This window comes from Rhamphochromis longiceps, linkage group LG5, assembly GCF_057381845.1.
Source record: "Rhamphochromis longiceps isolate RC_006_pf linkage group LG5, R_longiceps_female_GT1.1, whole genome shotgun sequence".
Taxonomy (NCBI): Eukaryota; Metazoa; Chordata; class Actinopteri; order Cichliformes; family Cichlidae; genus Rhamphochromis; species Rhamphochromis longiceps.
This window is the reverse complement of record NC_140561.1, coordinates 28822923-28842590: the sequence shown is the minus strand read 5'-3', so window position 1 is coordinate 28842590 and position 19668 is coordinate 28822923. Positions and strand designations below refer to the sequence as shown.

Below are 19668 nucleotides of genomic sequence, written 5' to 3'. Positions count from 1 at the left end.
ACACACACACACACACACACACACACACACACACACACACACACACACACACACACACACATATACCACCACCCATTGCCCCCTATAGCCTTTCTCATGGAAATTGGCAGGCAAAATTGTGTGAACCTATGACCTATAACTCTGCCTCTCACACTCACACACATATAGGAGCTTGCACAAACACTCTCTCTCTCACACACACACACACATACACACACACACACACAGCTGTCTGTGCTATTTCTGACTACCCAGACTGTCAAGTCATCTGAGGACTGAGAAAGGGGGGAGGAATTAGCGAGCTCTTCTCTCTCTCTTCTTCCCTTTCTCCCTTTCTACTCTTTTCATCATTGATTTTTTTTTTACATTTTCTTTTCTGGTTGCCTTCCTTCCTCCCTTTTTAAGCTTTTCAACCTCATATTTTCCATCTCCTTTGCTAATATATTTCATGTCCTGCCTTCTTTTCTGCCTCCCTTCACATTCCCTGCTTTGCACTCTTCAACTTCTTCCCTTCCACTCCCTCCTTCCTTCCCACCATATTTTCTTCCTCCCTGTCTTCCTTTCTCCTACCACCCCTCCCTCAATTCTCCTGCCCTCCCCACTCTCGCTCTCTGTCTGCACTCTCAGAGCCATCTGACTCGGCAATGACCGCTTGTGACCTTTAGTTGAATGCAGGAGGAGGAGGAGAAGGAGGCAGATAGACTGAGAGCAGGCAGCGGATGACAAATGAGCTAATTGCTTTAGATTAACCATGGAGTGTCTGCCTGCCTGCCAGGCTTACGGCCTCCTCCTGTCTAGACAACACCACAGAGGGAGGGAAGCGATCAGCAATCTCTCTCATGCAACAATTCTGAGAAGTGAAAATGTTTCTTTAGCATTGCACAAGGAAAATTAAAGGAACTTCAAACGGCTATTTAGAATTGTTCTTCCTTGAAGATAAGGCACTGGGAAGACACAGGTCTGAACCTTGATCTTTCAAAAAGAAAATATGCTGAATTTTAGTGCAACACTGTAAATCCTGCATAATTCAACCTGACACCATTTTTTTTGTTTCAGTCCTGATAAACCAGAAAGCACCACAGACTTTCTGTTTAGTCTCTGAGCTGATGTAAGCTGTGCAATCAGACTCAGGATGAAATGAGAGATGTCAGGCTTTTATTTTGATGATCAGTTTTTACACAAACCATCTTTTTCTGAGATTATCTTTAATATGCTGCAAATTCTTTTTGGCATAATCAAATTCATAAAAACAAAAAATGAAATGTAACTCTCAACTGTTTTAAGTTCAGTCATAAAGTCAAACTTTGACTTCTTCAACTTTTCAGTTTTTTATCACTTTGAAAATATATGCACGTTTTAAAATCGTGCACTAATTTTCAGTGTCTGATCGCTACAATGTTGCAATGAAGCATAGCTAATAGGCCTAGAATAGCAAGACGTGCTGCTGCAGAAGCCTTGAGGCAAATAACAGCAAAACAACTAATGGAGACGAGTTGGAGATGCTTTTATTGCATTAAAATGATTAAAACAATTACACAATACAATTATATATTAGAAGGCATCTGTCATAGATTAAGGAAAGACGGCAGCTATGATAAACTCAAATGGCGTCATTAGAAAAAATATTCCTGCATAAAAGATAAGGGGTCATAAATGAATCCTCTCAGTTATTTTGGTTGCTTGTCTAATCTGGCTGAAGGTTAAGCACCTGCACTGATTCAATTAGTCAGTCAACTGAAGATAATTTGAAACTGGATGAGCCATTTAAGTCATTTTTAATCACCATCACACATGTGACAATTTTTTTAGTAAACTGCAGATTAGAACAAACAGGTGAGCTGAAAATATCGCCTTAACTATTCAAGGATTAAATAAAAATTATTTTGCACAATACAGTTGCACCCCAGATGGCTAATGAATTAGTAAGAGATTTTTTTAGACTCCATTTGTGTGAAATACAATGAAGGTTAGGGGTAGAGAAGTCGTCTTTTGGATCACAGTCCACTGTCCATTATTTAAAGACAAAAAATAAAAGAGTTTGATGAAGTCAACAAGGGTAGCAGTGTCTTTTGAAATTTATCTGGGGCAGAGGGATTTCTTTGACTTATAACCTTAGCAATTGTCAATGCAGCGTGGGCTGAGGCTTAATAAACCCATGAATGCGGTTTTCTGTTTGCATTTGGCACAAATACTCGGCGGTGCACATTTTTGTCTGCCAGGAAGAAATCAAATACACTAAAGCTTGATCATTGTTTGCCTATTTGTTTTATATTTCTTTTCTTGTCTCTTTGAATGCACACATATGAGCATGTAGCTGAGATTTTGGAGCCTCTGCGGTTTGCACAAACCTGCTTTTTGTAGCATACCACAGACACAGTGTTATTATGTATCTTCGCTGGAGCATGTTTTAGCCTCAAGGATGTTTTTCAGTGGTGCATCTGCACAACACATTTGCTTTAAAAATAATTTTGGCATACCAAAAAGGCTTCTGCGATTGAAAGAGAAGAGAAATAAGGATGAAGAATAAGATGACAGAGAGAAAAGAGAAGAAGAGGGAATGGGGAAAATGAGGTGGAATGGCTGCGCATTTTAAATCTCCACAGGGTGGGGGAAAAACATGCCCTAAATTCTGCAAAAAATAAAATAAAATCTCTCTGCAAAATTATGCACCTTAAAATGAGCGGCATAAGTGGATTAAAACACAGTTAGCATGCAGAATGGAAGGAGTGAGCTAAACGCAGCATTATTGACACTGGAGAGAAAAGAGAGAATCAAAATAAGAGCAGAAAAGAAAGGGAAGGGAGGAGAGCTGCTGGCCGACCTGCTGGCCTCGCAGTTTTGGGAGCTCTGTGTTCAGGGGAACTGACAGAGTATGTGTTTATAGCAATAGTAGGAATTTTTTATTGAATGATGACGCATCAATTTGCAAAAGCCGAAAGGAAACAGGATAACAAACATTAAAACGTCAGCGAAAGGCACTCCAGAGTGGCTCAAACTTGTGCCTGTAAATGCAGCTTTCAAACATTCGGTCCACGGGCCAGAACCCCTGGTGTGTCGATGCCAAAATATTACAAGGGTGTGGAAATATCTGGAAGCTTAAAAGTATTTTTTTTTTATCTCTACAAGTTGTCTAAACTGTAAAAAAGTAAAAAAAAAAAACAAAAACAAATCTGTAGTTCCAAAATACTTGTAGATCTACTTTAATCTATCACTTATAGTCTGCTCTTCATGTGTTTTGTAAAGAATGGTTTAATAAATGTGGTTTTACTTATTTAGACTAAAAGCAACGGAGAAGGTGGACATGTTTACTTCTTATTATTAATATTGTTAATTTAATATGCATGGGTTTTGCTGTTGGGGCCCACTTTACATCAGATTTGGCTATATATGTACTTTTACCAAAATGAGTCAAACAAGCCTAGTGTCACTACAAAGCTATAAATATGTCAATAGAAGTGCTATAAATATAATATTAAGATGACCAGTTTTGAGATATCCAGTAGGAAGCAAACAACTAAATTAGCACATAAAAAAAGGTGTGTAAGTGCCAGAATGCAACAGTATGGCTTTATGTGCTAAATCCACTTTTAATTTTTGAACAATGTTGCCATGAAATGTTCAAACCTCGGACAGAAAGGAGAAAAAAAAGGACTGAAAGGAAGGACGGAAAGATATCAAAGGGAGAAATTAAGGGACGTACTGTAGCAGACATGGGAGGAAAGGAACACAGACACCCACATGAGCAAACATAAACAGACTAAAATTATTATCTGTAAACAGTCACATTGCCTGTTAAAGCGAACTGTTGTTATTGTCAAAGGCAAAAAAGGAACAGAGAGGCACTTAAACATACAGCGATGCCAGTCTCGCCATCTGTGTGAAGCCACCCAGACTGTGTGTGTGTGTGTGTGTGCGCGTGTCTGTGGGCTCACTGCCTGCTGACAGCTTGTTCTTTCAGCTGGTGCTAAACTCCCACAACTTTTCTTTCCCTCCCTTTCCTTTCCCTTCGCAACATACCGTACACAGCACAGTGGCCTCTTTGGTAACTATAAACCTTCCAAGCCATCTTTTCTGCATTCACAACGTCAACAGGAACTCTGACGTTATGTAACAGGGCTGCATGGTAGTGCAGTGGTTAGCAATGTCACCTCATACCAAGAACGATCCTGGGTTCGGACCAACCTGGCTTTCCGAGTTCACCCTGTGGATGTGTGGGTTACATCCAGGTGCTCTGGTTTCTGCCCAAAGAACTTAGAGACAGAGAGAAGATGCAGACGTGACAGTAGCTGATCTTCTGTGATGGACCGAAAAACCACGACTGTACATGTGGGTCCAATCCACTTGAATCCACTTATGTAATTAGGCCCCACAACCCCTGACATTGGCTGGTAATTTAAAAAAAAAAATTATTATAACATTTTCCAAGTAATATGAGGGAAAAGGGGCTTCATTAGTGTGAGGTTAAATATTCTCATGGTTTGCCTTTTGCTTAGTTTTCTTAGCATTTTGGATAAAAGTGTTATTTTGTGGGAGACAACATATTGGGCTTTGTCCTGGAGGGATGGTGTTGCCTTACAGCTAAATTTAGGTCTGGATATTTATGGACGGTGACACAATTTTCCATATTTTGCATCTGTACACCAGCAAAAATAGATTTGAGAGTCAAAGAGGGATGAATTACAACATTTGCAGGGAATCATTTCATACACGATCTCTTCATATAATATTTAAAAAGCTCCGCTCTTGTTCTTGACCCCTGCCGCACCATACCGTGCCATGACAGACCATACCAGACCACAACGATCCTTTCAGTGATGAAGCAGTCAGTACTAACTATTGTATTCTGCTTGTAAGAGTTTAATTGCCTCAGTGTTTGAATGTCCTAATGAGCAGAGAAGTTCAAACTTCAAACTCAGCTCCCCCTCCCTTCTCCATGTCTCTCTCTCTATCTCATCATTATTCTCTCCATCCCACTGACCCATCTGTCTCCTCTCCCAGACGCTCCCACCACTCCCCCTCTTTTTCTCTCCCCTCTCCCTCTGTCTCTTTCTCTGCCTCCCCTCCTCCCTCACACTGACCCCTTTTGTTCACAGCTATTGGGTTTTGGTGGCGAGGGAGGGCAGAAGAAAGGGTCTGGTCAGCTGTTTCCTCGATATGTGCGCCTGTGTGTGTCTGGACAGTGTGGGAATGTGTGTGAGAAAAAGTTGCAGACAAAGGTTACTCCAGGCTCAGAGTGTGTGTGACGGCCGGTGAGGACACACATGGTGTTGGAGCATCCACGGGATATGAAGCTTGGAAAGTTTTGTTTTACTTTCTTTTATTTTTGTTGTTTTGGTTTAGCGTTGGTTTCTTCCTTTTCCCTCAGTAGCAGATCTTCGGGATCTGTCCTCTGGAAATCAACCTTTTTTTTTGTGAGGCTTGTTGAGTGACGAGACTATGCAACCTTCATCACAGAGTCACAACCATGACAACTGTGTTCAGACACAGTTGTGCGGTGAGTTTCTTATCTGAGATGAAAAGATGGATGTTATCAGATTCCTTTGTATGCACTAGAGTCTGATTTATTTTTAAGCAAGCACGCTTTAGTCTTTAAGTTCATTTTTCCTTTTAAATGCATGCGAATCAGCATATTTTCAGATAGTTGTAGATAGTTACATATGTATATATCTAAATTGTCAATTAAAGTTTTTCTTACATGTGGGAGTTTGCAGGTTTACTATGTGCGTCACTGCATATTAAAAATCTTGGAAATTTGGACAGTTGGTCAAGTGAAATGGCATTTAAATGCATCATCTCAGCCAACTTTGGGTTATCTTGTTGTGGAAATCCTTTTAATCCCAGGAAGTCTGCAGCTGCAAGTCTTACAGAAGTTTGTCCTAAGTGGTCTTCTGACCACGTTCCCTGAAGTTCTTTGGGGTCCTCTTGTGTATATAGACCAGCGGTCCCCAACCCATGGGCCTCGGACCAGTACCGGTCCGTGAGTCGTTTGGTGCCGGGCCGCGATAGTTGAGGCTCAGGTGTGAAATGTATGGTTTTCAGGGTTTTTTATCGGTTTTCAGCATTATTTTGTTATCGTTTTTATCGTTAACTCGGTTTTCCTGGGTCTTTTCAGGTGTGTTATGAATAAATCTTCTTTTTTTTCGGTACCGGTACTAGTTTCATTTTGTTGTATTTATCCGCCACACCTTAAGCCCGGTCCGTGAAAATAATGTCGGGCATAAACCGGTCCGTGGCGCAAAAAAGGTTGGGGACCGCTGATATAGACCATACGTGCTAAGCATAAGTGCCTAACAGAAGGGGAAGAATGATGCTTTTAATCATGGTTAAAATAAAATGTTCGATTTGTTTTGTTAAAAAACTGGTGCTTAGTTCCCAGAAACTAGTATATGTTTTAACTTTGGCTGTTCACTTCTATTGATTCTTTAAAACTCTGCTTCTCTATCAAACAGTTCTGCGCATCTCTGAAACTTTCTTTTTTTGCTTTAATATGTCAGTGTAGCCTGTGAGCTAATATAAATAAATGTGATAAAAAGTAATACGTGAATGAATCCAGCGATACAGGAGTCATCTGACTCTATACTTCTTCATCTTCTGTGATGGTTTACTGGTAAGAGGAACTCAAGACTGTGAGAACCGGTGTGGACTGTGAGAAAAACAGAATGCAGTGTGTGTGGGCAGGGGGTGTGCGGGGGAGGGTTGGTTTGTTGTCTGCTAGTTACTTTATGCTCTTGTGTCTGACTTGGCCCTGACCTCTGCCTGCTCCCTGTGAAAAAAACAAAACAAAAACAAAGTGTGAGAAAAAAGCCTCCGTTTCTGTGTGTGTGGATAATGGCAGTGCTGATGATGGGGGAGGTGGAGCAGGGTTAAGGGGTATTTAAAGCAGGCTGTCTCTCAACAAAGGTGGCCCTGTCTGTCAGCCTGGCCTCGGCTGGCTGTGTGTGTGTGTGTGTGTGTGTGTGTGTGTGTGTGTGTGTGTGTGTGTGTGTGTGTGTGTGTGTGTGTGTGTGTGTGCCTCGGCTGGCTGTGTGTGTGTGTGTGTGTGTGTGTGTGTGTGTGTGTGTGTGAAACACCCTGACCTGACATGAGGACTATATCTTTCTCTGTTTTTTCTTCTAATAACATCAATTATACCAGCCTGCTTTAAATGTGTGTTTTTGTATTTGTTGAAGTCATTTTTAACCACGAATGTGATGAAGCACTCCAAGTAGTACTAAAAAACCAAAAAAGATGATGAACTCATATATTTTACACAGTAATTATTGGGTATATGTTGCAATACTGTTTTATGTACTTTAGCTCTCTCCATGTTGTTTGACCTCAACTACCAACATCCCCAATGATTAAATGGACAATACTATTTTTCAAATCCAGCCATGAGTTATTTTGTTATTATTATCATTAGTATTTCAGTTGAATAACTAAATCAGGATGTACAACAGTGTTTTGTTTCTGTGAAAGCCCTGAACTTTTGAAATGTGTATTTTTTGTTGCTTGGAATGAAACTAGAGAGCCGTGATCTGTTATTGCCCTAAAACGTAATAAGAGGATGGTGATTATGTTATCTGAGGCAACTATACAGGGGATGAGGCCTTTGGCCATCTAAAAAGTCTCTGACAATGATTGAATTTTCCAATAAATAAATAAATAGAAATATTAGATCTTCAAATATAATGCAAAATAGGCAGATGTCATCATACACTTTTCATGTCCTTGCAAGGCCTGACCTAACAGTGTTAATGTGACTGTACCATCATCAGGGTTATTGTACAAAGAGCCACAGAGGACTGTTTTCTGCTTTCTTGAGACTCGTACTTATGTCAGTCTTTGTTTCTCTGTCACTGCAGCCCAGCTGGAGTTCGTCCAGATTCTGGTGATCGTAATAGTCATGATGGTGATGGTGGTGGTCATCACCTGTCTTCTCAACCACTACCGCCTATCAGCACGCTCCCTTCTCTCCAGGCACACCCCTACACGCAGGAGACACCTGCCACTGGCCAACGTAAGTCAGACTTATGCCAGGACTGCATGATGATGTGTTGCCCAAGCTATGCACTTACAGTAGCTCATTCATTATGTGTGCAAGACTTTTTATTCAGTTGGGTTTACATACATGTTGCTGCTAAAAAGGTAACACAGTTCTGACACACCGAGCAAAGAAGAGAAAATGTATTTTAAGGCCTGTAGTTCACTGTTTTCTTTCATTTCAAAGAAATTCATTTTATTCAACCTCAATACACCAAAATGTGCACTTGTATCCAGACTATAGAATAGAATAGAATAGAATAGAATAGAATAGCCCTTTATTGTCATTGTACATGTACAATGAAATTATGGGTGCTTTGTGCAGGAATTAAATATAAATGATAAGACAGGAGGAATAAATAACAAGCAGGAGAAACATTTACAAAACAGTAGAAAGGCAGACATTGGAGAACAAAGTGCTTGAAAGTAGTGCAAAGGGCTCGGTCAGAGTATAGAGTCCATGTGTGAGTCGCCTGAGTGATGAGAGTTACTCAGACCATGGCTCAGATTGGTGAGATGAGTGACAACTTTGCTTACCTACTGCATCACTACACCGCTCATTTTTCCATAGTGCCTTTACATAGCTTAAACATACACGTGTTTCTGTGTCAGAGACAGATAAAGTCGGTTTGAATATGTGGAGCAAACAGAAAATGAAAAGTTGTAAATGGTGGCAGATATTATGTAAGATGCATGAATTCATTAATTGAAGAAATAAAATAGCACAGTCTGTTTAAGACATGGAATAAAGTTAGTGTCTCGACAGGTGAAATTTTATTTTCCAGTAAAGCTATCCAACTTTGCAAGGTTATGAACAAGATATATGTAGGAAGAAAGAGAGAGAGAGAGAGTTAAAGAAATATATGAAAAATGAACGAAATGATTTATAAAGACAAATAGATAAAACATATAACAAACCCCTCAACCACGCTGACCTTTTATAGTTACAGTCATTCATCTTTATAAACAGACTTCCTGGAGGAAGTTAGCATCTGTTTCAGACAGTTTCACAATAAAAGCAGTTTCAGAGGCGTGCCAACTGGCCGCATGTGATCACAGTGATTAAACTGTGCTGCAGGCTAACGCTAACGCACTGACTCATTTCTTCATTAAGGGCCATGGCGACTTGCCGATGTCTATTTGAAGAACACGCACCGACTTACACCTGAGGCTTCCTCAAACATATGACTTCACTAGTGCTGCCTGAATCACCTTCCACTGAATCACTGTGTGTGTATCTGTGTGGCTTCAGTTTCAGTTTAAAATATGAGTAAAGAATGAAGCACAAACATGCACATACACACACACATAGAGCTCCTTATAAGCTCAGGGGAGTCATAGTGTCCTAGTTAATTTGGATTAGCAAACAGACATGGTGACACACATGCAGCCAGACAAGCAGGCAAGAAAACTGTCACCAGAGAGAGTATATTTTTTTTTTACAAAAGTTGGAAAAGTTCCTCTCAGACTTTTTTTTAAAGAAGCAAAGAACTACTTTTGTCTTCTCCTCACTACAAGCGGTGACACCGAAGGCATCGAGACACCCTCTAAAAATCAGCTTGAGCTCAAAGTATTGTTCAGTCCATTATAGATTCATGTACACTCTTAATTTCAACGTTTTAAGTCATACTTGTGTTGGGCAATGTTGTACCAAACTATATGTGCTGCTGATTTTAAATGAGCACAGAAATTTTTTTTACTTTGTTAACTGAATGTGAAGCTTACAGTGTCAAATTATGCACATACATTACACAATACAGCTCATATATTAACTGTAGGAAAAGGTCAAACACAGGTAAAAGGTACAACGTTTTACTGGAGAAGACAGTATATTAGGCAGTATAACCTAGATTTAAAAATACTTTAATAGCAGGGATCATAGTTAGCTTCACACTTTTGCACAGACAGGTTTATATAAACAGAGTCCTCTAATAAATAACACGCACTCATCCATCCGTCCATCCAGTAAAGTTTGAGCAAACAATAAGAAGTGTATCAGTACCAAGTCTCATGTTCTATGTTTGGGGAAAGGCGATCGCAGTGGAAAGTCTTTGTGACAGTGTTTAAAACAAGAACTAATATATGACAGGAAGTTACAACCACTCATCTCTAAAAATTACACAGCGGTGTTGAAATCATTATTAGCAGCAGTGTATATTCCCGTTCTAGTATCTATGTCTTAACCAGCTCAATTTTATTGAAATTTGAACTATTACAAATCAGAGGAATAAATTATACTTTTAAATAGTGCTAAATGTGGTTTGAGGTCAGCCAGCAGATTAGTGGCTAATGCGCCAACCACAAGACCTGCTTCCCTGCCTACTGAGTGTTTACACCATGCAGACATTCTCATGCTCTTCTTCTCCACATTTTCTTTTGCTTACTGCTGTTCTTTGCTAATAGAGATGCAAACTGCGAAAAAATTAAAGAATTATTTTTATTATTTAATTACATAAATTGACTTTTTTGCACACAGGAGGGAAGTCTGTGGTCCTCTGAGGGAACAGGCACAAACAGTGGTCTAAATGAGGTGAGTGCTGCTTCAACCAGTGGTGGTCTTCGAGTTTGATTTAGTACAAAATTCATTTAAACCAACATTAGTTAGAGGCACAGCAGTAATTAAATATCTCTCCTCACACAGCACCAGGTGTATAACACCCACCCCCCGGAGAGAGGGGGCTCTTCCTATATACAGCGGGAAGTACAGCACAGCCACTCCCAGCCTCCGCTGCAGCCCCAGCGCTTCCAGCACACATACGCCCCGAGTCGCTTTCAGCCAACTTATCCCTACCTGCCTCAGAGCCTCATCGATCTTCCCCCCACCATCTCCCTCTCAGATGGAGAGGAGCCCCCGCCGTACCAGGGGCCCTGCACCCTGCAGCTCAGAGACCCCGAGCAGCAGATGGAGCTGAACCGCGAGTCGGTCAGAGCGCCACCCAACCGAACAGTATTCGACTCCCACCCTCTCGATCCATCCAACTCCTGTCTGCAGGCCAGGTAACAATGAGCAAGTCTGTGGTCCGTTATTGTGTTTTGGATCACTCACTTGTCGTTGTGTTGACTAATTCCTGTGTTAAGGATTTTTATCAGAGACTTATCCAGCTTATAAAAGGCGTCATAGAAATGTTTATGTTCTTTGTACCGACTTTGTACTAACTGTGACTAGATGTACTGCACAGTAAAGGAGAAAGAGACTAAGAGCTTTAGACATCCTCTCTTCACAGCCTAATGTTTAATTATGTTTCATTTTCTGTAATTATGATGCATTATAAGGTTTTAAATGCAGAAATTTGATTAGCTGAAAACCTACAACAAATCATTTTTTATCTGCCATCATCTTGTCTTCATCAGTGTTATTTATTCATTCATTTATTTTGCTCTCAGACTGCAGGCCCCCCCTCCAAGTGTCCATTCAGGCATCAGTGTGTTGGAAGCCCAGGAGGCTTTGTCCAGGCATCAGAAGCAGGGCTCTCGAGTGGAAGGAGCTCCTCCAGCCTACAGCGAGGTGATTGGGCACTACTACCACCCAACATCTGTAACCTCCAGCCATAACAATCGGACTGTGATATCCTCACAAGCACCACCTGCCTCGCTCATACAAGGCCTGCTCCGACCTCCGCATCAACAGCAAGGAAGTGTGGACAACAGGAACACAAGGAATACAAAGGAGAAATCCCAGAAACCCCAGCAGGTGTGACAGTGCTGCTCTCTGCTTCCAGTGAGAAAACCGGGATTACATCTGCTCACCACTGGAGTAATGACCAGTGGAGAATGATGAAAAGTCACGAAGTTGTTAAAATCCACTCTGAAGGGTTTAAGAGCTGGTTAGTTTTAGTTGTTGCAGGTCAGTTTTGCAGTTTCCCCACTGGCTTCTCTGGGTAAGATAACCCAGAACCACATTGCTCCTGCAGAGCACAGTCGCATGAACATCTGGCACATCCTGTTCTGCAGCTTCCTACTTCATGTCTTCTGATGAACCATTGATGTCAGAAAAGAGAGGAAGATTTAGAAGGGAATGAGATGGAAGCAGATGATTCTTTCCCTTAACAAGTCCTCCTCATCTCTCTTCTGTCAGACTGATGTGCGTAATCACCTTTCACAATGAATATTTACTTGGTCTGTTTTTTCCGTTGAACTTTTTCTTTATCTTATTCACACATCCATGAAAATTCCTATCCAAGCAAATGGCGAAATGTTACAATCTTTTTGGTTCTTCCATTTGTAGGATTTCTTTTTTTTAAATGTGATAATCCCCCACCACCACGCTGCTTCTGTCCATTTAGTCCATATTCAAAACTCCACTTCTGCACCAGGCTTTAGCCACATCGCTGGGACATTTTAGCACACTCGCTTATTCCGCGAGTTGTAGCACAAGGCTAAAAGTTCTGCCTTACATTTCCTAAGCGATGCAGGAGTTGCCACTGAAATGGTTGTTTCTTTTTTTTCCTTTTTAAAAAAAATGTATGTTCTGTTTTTTTAAAGAACGCTTGCACAAAGTTCAAGACTGTTCACCGGAAAAAAGAATAATCCGCAATATGATCGAAAAGAGACAGAAAGTAGGGAAAGTTTGGGTATTTTTCTATACTTGATGGATTCCTATGAGTACATTTTTTGTGTTGCTTTTGTTTAGTGTTTTTTTTTTTTTATTTGTTGTCTAGTTTTAGAAAAAAAAGATACAAACATCAGTAATCGGTTGGGGTGCCAACTTTTCACCTTTTGCAACGTACATGTTGACGTGTATATACGTCACACATGGAGCATATATACAGACACATGTATGCAAACCTAGAGTGAAAAGCACGAATTTAAAGTTATTTATATAATTGCTGAAAAGAATTGCACTATTTTTTAGTATGCGCCAATGGAACGTTTTTGGGACTTTTATTTTGAAGGAGCTCTGTCTATTGCGGCATAAAAACAAGAGAGAAGCAAGAACATGGTGAGTGAGGCTCAGACCGAGCGGTGCACAGCAGCTGCTATCATGATAAATGTAAGGGGAGGTTCTGACTTTGGCCCAACGGACTCGGATTAACCGTTACTGTACCATTGATAAAAATGAATAAATAATCGTTGGTTTATGCAAATGTCTGAGTCCCACGAGCCAGCCACAAGTCAGCATCCAACCTGTGGGTCCAATCAGAAAGTCTTAACTCTCTCTCATCCTATTGGCCGAATCATTAGCCAATCCCAAAGCTGGCTATTACTACCTCGACTAAACAAGCGAAGCACATTAGAGTTTATTCATGTTAACCAGACACAACAAATGTCTGGACTAATCGAGACAGTCTAATGTAACAATAGATGTTAACTAGAGTAGGATGTCGTAGACTTAGTTTTTAATCCTGTTATTTTATTTGAATGTCAGATATTTTTATTCATTGGATGAGAAGAGAGAAAACAAACCAATGACACCCCCCTTGTAGTGTATTACTCAGGAAGGAAGCCAGTCGCCCAGCAGGTCCTGAATATCTGATGCACTGACTGTGCACCACTTTGGTCACCCATACACCCAAAAGACAAAATTTTCTGGTCACGTACCTCTGGTTCCTTTGAATTATAGATTCTCTCCCACGTTTTCAACCCATGTATACACTCTGCTCTATAAGTTTTTCTCTCTTGCAGGCCACTCTGAGCACTTTATTGCACCAGGAAAGAGACAACAATCTTCTGTCAGCCAGCGCCGACCAACCAACCAATAAAGCTTAAACACAACGGTAGAACCTTTTAGGTTTTTAGATTCAGATTTAGATTCTCCAACTACTAGTGATGCGCTTTTAAAGAGATGCAAAGAGTTGTGGACCAAAGCTTTTAACATTTACTGGAATAAAAAACAACTTTATTTATCATTTTGAGATTGAAGAACTTTAAGACATACAGACTTTAAATCCTCAACTATCCTTCCACAGGTCTCCATAAAACCAGCTGAACATGTGCTTTAACAAATATATTCTATAATTAGGAGAAATTTTTTAATTTTCTTGTTTATAAACTCATTCTTTTAAGCTTTGGACTCAAACTCTTTGAGTGTTGAATGCAGCACAAGGCTGGTTGTTGAAACTAGACACACTGAAGTGTTGAAAAGTGGCACGAGTGTTAATAGCAGCCCGTCTTGTGTCATCTCATTAAGAGTGCAGAATTAATAGAGTTGCATTAGGTAGCTGATTGAGCTACTTGATCAGTATTTGTAGTTTTTGTATTTAAAGCTGCTGCTTGATCCAGACAAAATCAGCGCCCTCTAGTGTCCAGCCTTTATGCAACAGCGCCCTCTTCAGGGACTGAACCAAACTGTAGCCAAATCTCCTGAGAGACAGTCTGAAGGCTAAAACAATACATTTTATAATCTCATATGGTGAATCTTTCATTTTTTGTCTGTACTTTCCTTCCATGGTGAGTCACAGCAGCATCTATCAACTATCGTGATAAAAAGAATTCAATCTGCTGAACTTGTTCCCCAGTATAAACCTTGTTTACAGGGACAGTTTGGCCCAAAGGTAAATTTATGTATTTTCCCAATTTTTTTGTATTCATTCCTATCCAACTGGATTGTGTTGAACTGGTGTGTGAATTGCCCAGTTCTGGAGAAATCAGCTACAGCGATGCCTGTGTTCTCTTTAATATAATGTAAGTAAATGGCAATTTCTGCTTGGGGTGTTTAAAGTGCCAAAATGTGAAAAAGACGGCAGCAGTTTCTCTTTCCAGAAATTGTGACCTGTTTATTCAAAAAATAAAAAATTTAAAAATCCACAAACCTTACAGTGAGCCATTTCATGCAGGAACTCTTTAGTTCGTACCGATCCGCAATTTTGAAAAATGTCCATGTGCAGAAGAAAGCAACCATGTGCGTGTGATGAAAGGCTCTTGCTGGTGGGAGATTGAATGGATGTCCCTCATTTGACCTGTAACATCAGGTAGCTGCACAGGTGCGAGGGTGTCTTTTGGTTTGAAGAAGATATTTCCTGCATGAAACTGCTCACAAAAATGTTGGTGGATGTTTTTTGATTAACAGCTTCACAATTTTTGAAAGAGGCATTGCTGCAGAATATTTCAGATGTAATTTTTGCTGCTTTGAGCTCTTCATAGTAAATGCCATTCAGTTCTATTCCATTAAATAGAACGGTGACATTTCCACATCCAAAAACTTCAAAAATGAGTGTCTCACAAAAAATCCCCATAGAAAACTGTGTAAATTTGATATTAATGTAAATTCTTATTTAAGTTGCTGGATACAAACTAAACGTTTACAGCTTGATAGATGGATTGGATGTGTTTATGCTAGTCTTGTTTCTTGTCATTTTATCATCGCAATGATGCAGTCTTGTGTTCTATAGCAAACTATAACATTTCAAATCATAAAACAGATTGAAAAGACTCTTCTAACTGATTAGAAAAGTCTTTGATGATGTTAGAAAGATCTTCAAAATATCTTGTAGCATTACTCGGCAAACTACTAAATCTGAAAACACTGAATTCCTCTCAAAAAGTAAAGACAAAAAGTGAGAAAAAAGATTCGCCCTCCCATCATCTTTTAAGTCTGTAGCTCTCTGTAGCCCCAAAAGAAAGATGATTGGCTCATTTAAAAAAAAAATTATTGTAATAATAATAATAATAATCTTTGATCTTGTAATGAGGTTAGCAGCCTGGTTCTCAGTCCTAAGGTACTTTGAACTATTTTTCTGTTTCATACTTGTTTTTGAACAGAGTTGTTTCCTTAAATGGTTTCCTTTCCTGCACCAGAGGGCTTGCAGCGGGTATGAGAATGCTGGCCAGGCTCTGACCACAAATATTAGTGATAGGAACTTAAAAAATGTATAAGGAAGTTGGAAAAATGTGTAGAATCAATCTCTTATTTCAGGGGAAAACCCGGGCTGGCTGACAATACAAAATAAGACAGGAGGAGAAAGAGGGAAAAGTCATTTGGAGGCTGACAGGAAGAACAGATCACACATTTCTACACAGCTGCTAATACCCTAGCGCTGCCTACATCTAAAGACTGGTGTGTTTACATGCAGTTGTACTTGTTCACCAGTGTTTGTGAGCTTTTCTTTAACTCTCAATTCTATTTATTTATGTTTCTTTTTAAAATTCAGTTCGATTTGAGTCACATAAAAGAGAGATATTAAACCAATCAATGCTCAGATCACATAGTTTTTGTTGCTTTAATCCATCGTGGAGATACTGAAAGTGTTAGGAGATCACTGTGTGTGTGTGCGTGCGTGTGTGCAATTAATGTACACCCACCTGCCCTGGGAAAGACCTCCAGCTGTCTAGACAAAAACTAAACACATAAAGGCACACACAGAGCAGACTAAACAAACTCACCGAAGAACCAAACGCCTCACACACACACAGACACACACACACAATAAACACACACGCACACACACTGAGGTTTTTGTTATTGCGGACCACACAAGGTAGCAAAAACATTTATTTCACACACCTTGATTGCCTCTCCCCTCCCTCTCCCTCTTCCTGTCTGAACGAGCTCTTCCTGTTCCCTAGAGATGGCCGCTGTCCAATGACAGAGCTCCTTTCAGAACCGGCCCTCGCTGCCGCTGGGTCAGCGGTCTTTGAGTCTCCTTGGAAACGTTCGTTGTTTGTTATTGTTGCTATGTCGTACAAGTGTGCCTGCCTGCGCTGAGACGGGCAAAATGTGAGTGGCTAGTTTGGGCTGTCAATCATCCCAGGCCACACTGTCTCAGATGATGACGATGAATAGATGATGGTGATGAGATTGTTGCTGTTGGTGATGATGATGATGGTGATGAAGATAGATGTTTTTGGTAGTGACACCGCAAAGATCGTTGCAATACACCTACTATTTGCCTTTTTGATGATATTAGTCATATTTTAACGTAGTGTGCTAAATGTCAGTTTTTTTATTGTTGTTGTTGTTGTTGTTGTTGTTGTTGTTGTTGCTGATGATGTTTATTCACTTGAGAACAAAAAGATTTAACTTCAATTCAAAAGTTCATATCATTAAAAAATGTGTTTGTTTTTTTTTTTCATTTGTAAACATCGAGAGTGTAAAACTACCTAACACACAAAAACTGCAGATTTCTGGGGAGGATGTGTAAATACAAGAAAATGTACTTCTGCTTTTAAGTGCCCTTTTTTAAAGTTTAAAGTTGTCAGTGTGCAGCTGTCTGAAGAGCAAATCGGTGCGATTGGTGCGGGGATCGACGCCACAGATCCCCATCAACATCCCTTGAGATGAGCTTATGTTAAAGCTAGCTAAAGTTCCCTTTTATTGGAACCTTTTTGAGCACATTTGTATCACGCACTTATAAGTTCCAAGTATAAATCTTCATGTAAGCACCTAGTCCTCGTAACCCACTAATCATTGCGTCTCCTTACTCGACCCAGTGTCTAGATGTGTGCCTTCTGGTGTCCAGCATGATCGGAGACTTACACTTAAAAAAATCCTTTACTGTTGCCTTTCAACGTAAAACCTCGGACAGCACAAAATCTTAACACGTTACAGCCGTGACGTATGGAAGCCCAGTCAGGCCAAGAAAAAAAAATGGAGGGGAAAAAAAACAGTCAGTGTTTCTAAGCTAAAATGGACCAAAAGTCCTTAAAATACTACAAACAAATAACATGTGGAAAAGCAGATATCTGCAAATCCTGTGTGGTTGCTTCTATTGTTTTTATGTTATCATTCCAACTTCTCTTCCCTTTTCTTTTTCCTGGTAAAGCTGGACTTCTATAATCACGACATTAGAAGCTAAATTTGTGAAAACAAATTACTGTTGCTATTGCTGCTCTATATGTTTGGAACTATAACTAAAAACAGCTGAAATTAATGCTTTTCTTCAGAAATTTAATGAGACGCAGTATTTGCTTTTAACATTTCTGACTGCTTGCAAAGAATCACACACCACACAGTCCAGATTCATATGTGACATTATTTAAGACATCTCCAAAGACGAAACCACTGTAAAGAAAAAAACGTTCAGTCAAGCTTGAACTTTTTGTTTTCGATTTTGGGGAAAAATCTTTTTTTTTCCTCCAGTTTTTGCTACATGTTTGATCAGTTTTAAAAGAAAGGATGATTTAAGTAACACAAGTAGACTGGCGGACGGCATACAAGCAAACCATTTTCTCCCTTCATATTTCTGTATCATCGCATTTTTCTCTGCTTGCTCTGCTCTTTTAATCAGCGCTGTGTGGCGCCTTTCCTCTGACAATGTCGAAGAAAAAGTATACAAAAGCACTCTTGTTCGCAGTTATGTTATGTGTTCATATTTAAATAAGCCTCTGTATCTTACACCGCAGTGACTATTGTAGAAGTCTTCCACCTGTCCTTGAGTTTTATCCTGCAAGCATGTAAACTGTGGGGCTTGTACAATAGACCAGTTTGTTCTGGTAAGGATTCCTACGTGCAGCTGGTGCAGATGTTTTAGAAAAGCATGATAAAATGCTGCGATTGTGTCCAGGGAAGTAAAACTGCACACAAGTAATCAGCAGCTTTGGAGTGAAATCTTCACTCAGGACCAGATGTCAGATAAAAATGTGGGAACTCCGATCTGTTCTCTGCAATGCTGGGTTTCCCATCACTCAAACGTAGCACCGGGTTCATAAAAAGAATGAACATGGAGCTGAGGGTTTAACTTCAATCTGTTATCTGTCACAGCATGGCTCATGCACTTATATAGAGGCCTGCTTATTCTCAGTGATAATAACTGCTTATTTGTGTATTAAGACAGTTTATTTTAATTTATATTGGATGGTCTATGTGTTGCTGGGTTTGCTATGTTGTTATTTTCTTTTCTGTTACAAACACAAGACAATGGTTTATTGTTGTTGTCACAGAACATGAATCAGACACATTTCAGTTAGCCTTCGATTTAAAAAAACAAATAAAAAGTTTTATAAATTCACCCGAGTCTCGTCTGCTTATTTATTTTGTATTTAGTAATTGTTGGAGGCTTTCCTTTTTTTGTTTTTGCAAGAAAGGAGCCTTTGACACACATTCATTCATCCACCACACAGACACACACACACATGCGCAGACACTTTGTACACATACAAGATTTGGTTTGTATGCACATTTCAAAAAGCTGCTGGTACATCCCTTAGATTAGCTCCTGTTCCATGCTGATGTGATAGCATCATGCAGCAAATCTGTTGACTGTACTTTGATTCAGGCTGAAGCATTGATCTGACAGAAGGTACTCTGCAACATGGATGATTGGTTTTGTGATATTTAAACTCAAATATGACCCTACTGTCATCATGTGGCATCCAAATTAGCAAAAAAATTATCATAACTTTTAAATGTTGTGTGACTCTTGAAACACATTTTATTTTCATCTGCAGAGTTAAGTTGCTGTAAATATTTATCCAGCAGATGGCGCACTTGATTTAGAGTTCAAGGCTCAATGGCCACATCATGGTTATGATTGTTAGATTTACTTCATTTCTAGTTATTAGTGTTTAACGGGTCAGTGTTCACTGATCTGGTCCACCAGGGAGACTCAGGCCTTTTGATTGTGTTGTTTGTATTTGTTGAAAATACATGAAAGCACAGAAAGGAGGAAGTGTGTCAGACTTTTTGTAAAAATGTTATTTTTTGGACTTTGCATATTAGTAAAAACGTGAGATACTCTGAACATGCTGTGTCTGCTGCATGATGGCACTGTG

At 39.8% G+C, this 19668-nt stretch overlaps 1 protein-coding gene across 2 annotated transcripts in view; it reads left to right on the top strand.

Annotated features, from left to right (window-relative positions):
* The window catches only part of pmepa1 (prostate transmembrane protein, androgen induced 1), a 40852-nt gene extending 21984 nt beyond the window's left edge, over positions 1-18868 (top strand). Inside the window, exons 1-5 of one of the 2 annotated variants that reach the window (XM_085407101.1) lie at positions 5204-5494; positions 7845-7999; positions 10499-10552; positions 10664-11019; positions 11407-18868. In XM_085407101.1, the coding sequence (XP_085263227.1) occupies positions 5437-5494; positions 7845-7999; positions 10499-10552; positions 10664-11019; positions 11407-11719 (936 nt within the window). In that variant the 5' untranslated portion in view covers positions 5204-5436 and the 3' untranslated portion in view covers positions 11720-18868. Of the gene's footprint in view, positions 1-5203; positions 5495-7844; positions 8000-10498; positions 10553-10663; positions 11020-11406 lie in introns of those variants that run through there. The other variant, XM_085407100.1, reaches the window with a different exon arrangement.
* The last annotated feature ends 800 nt before the right edge of the window (positions 18869-19668 follow it).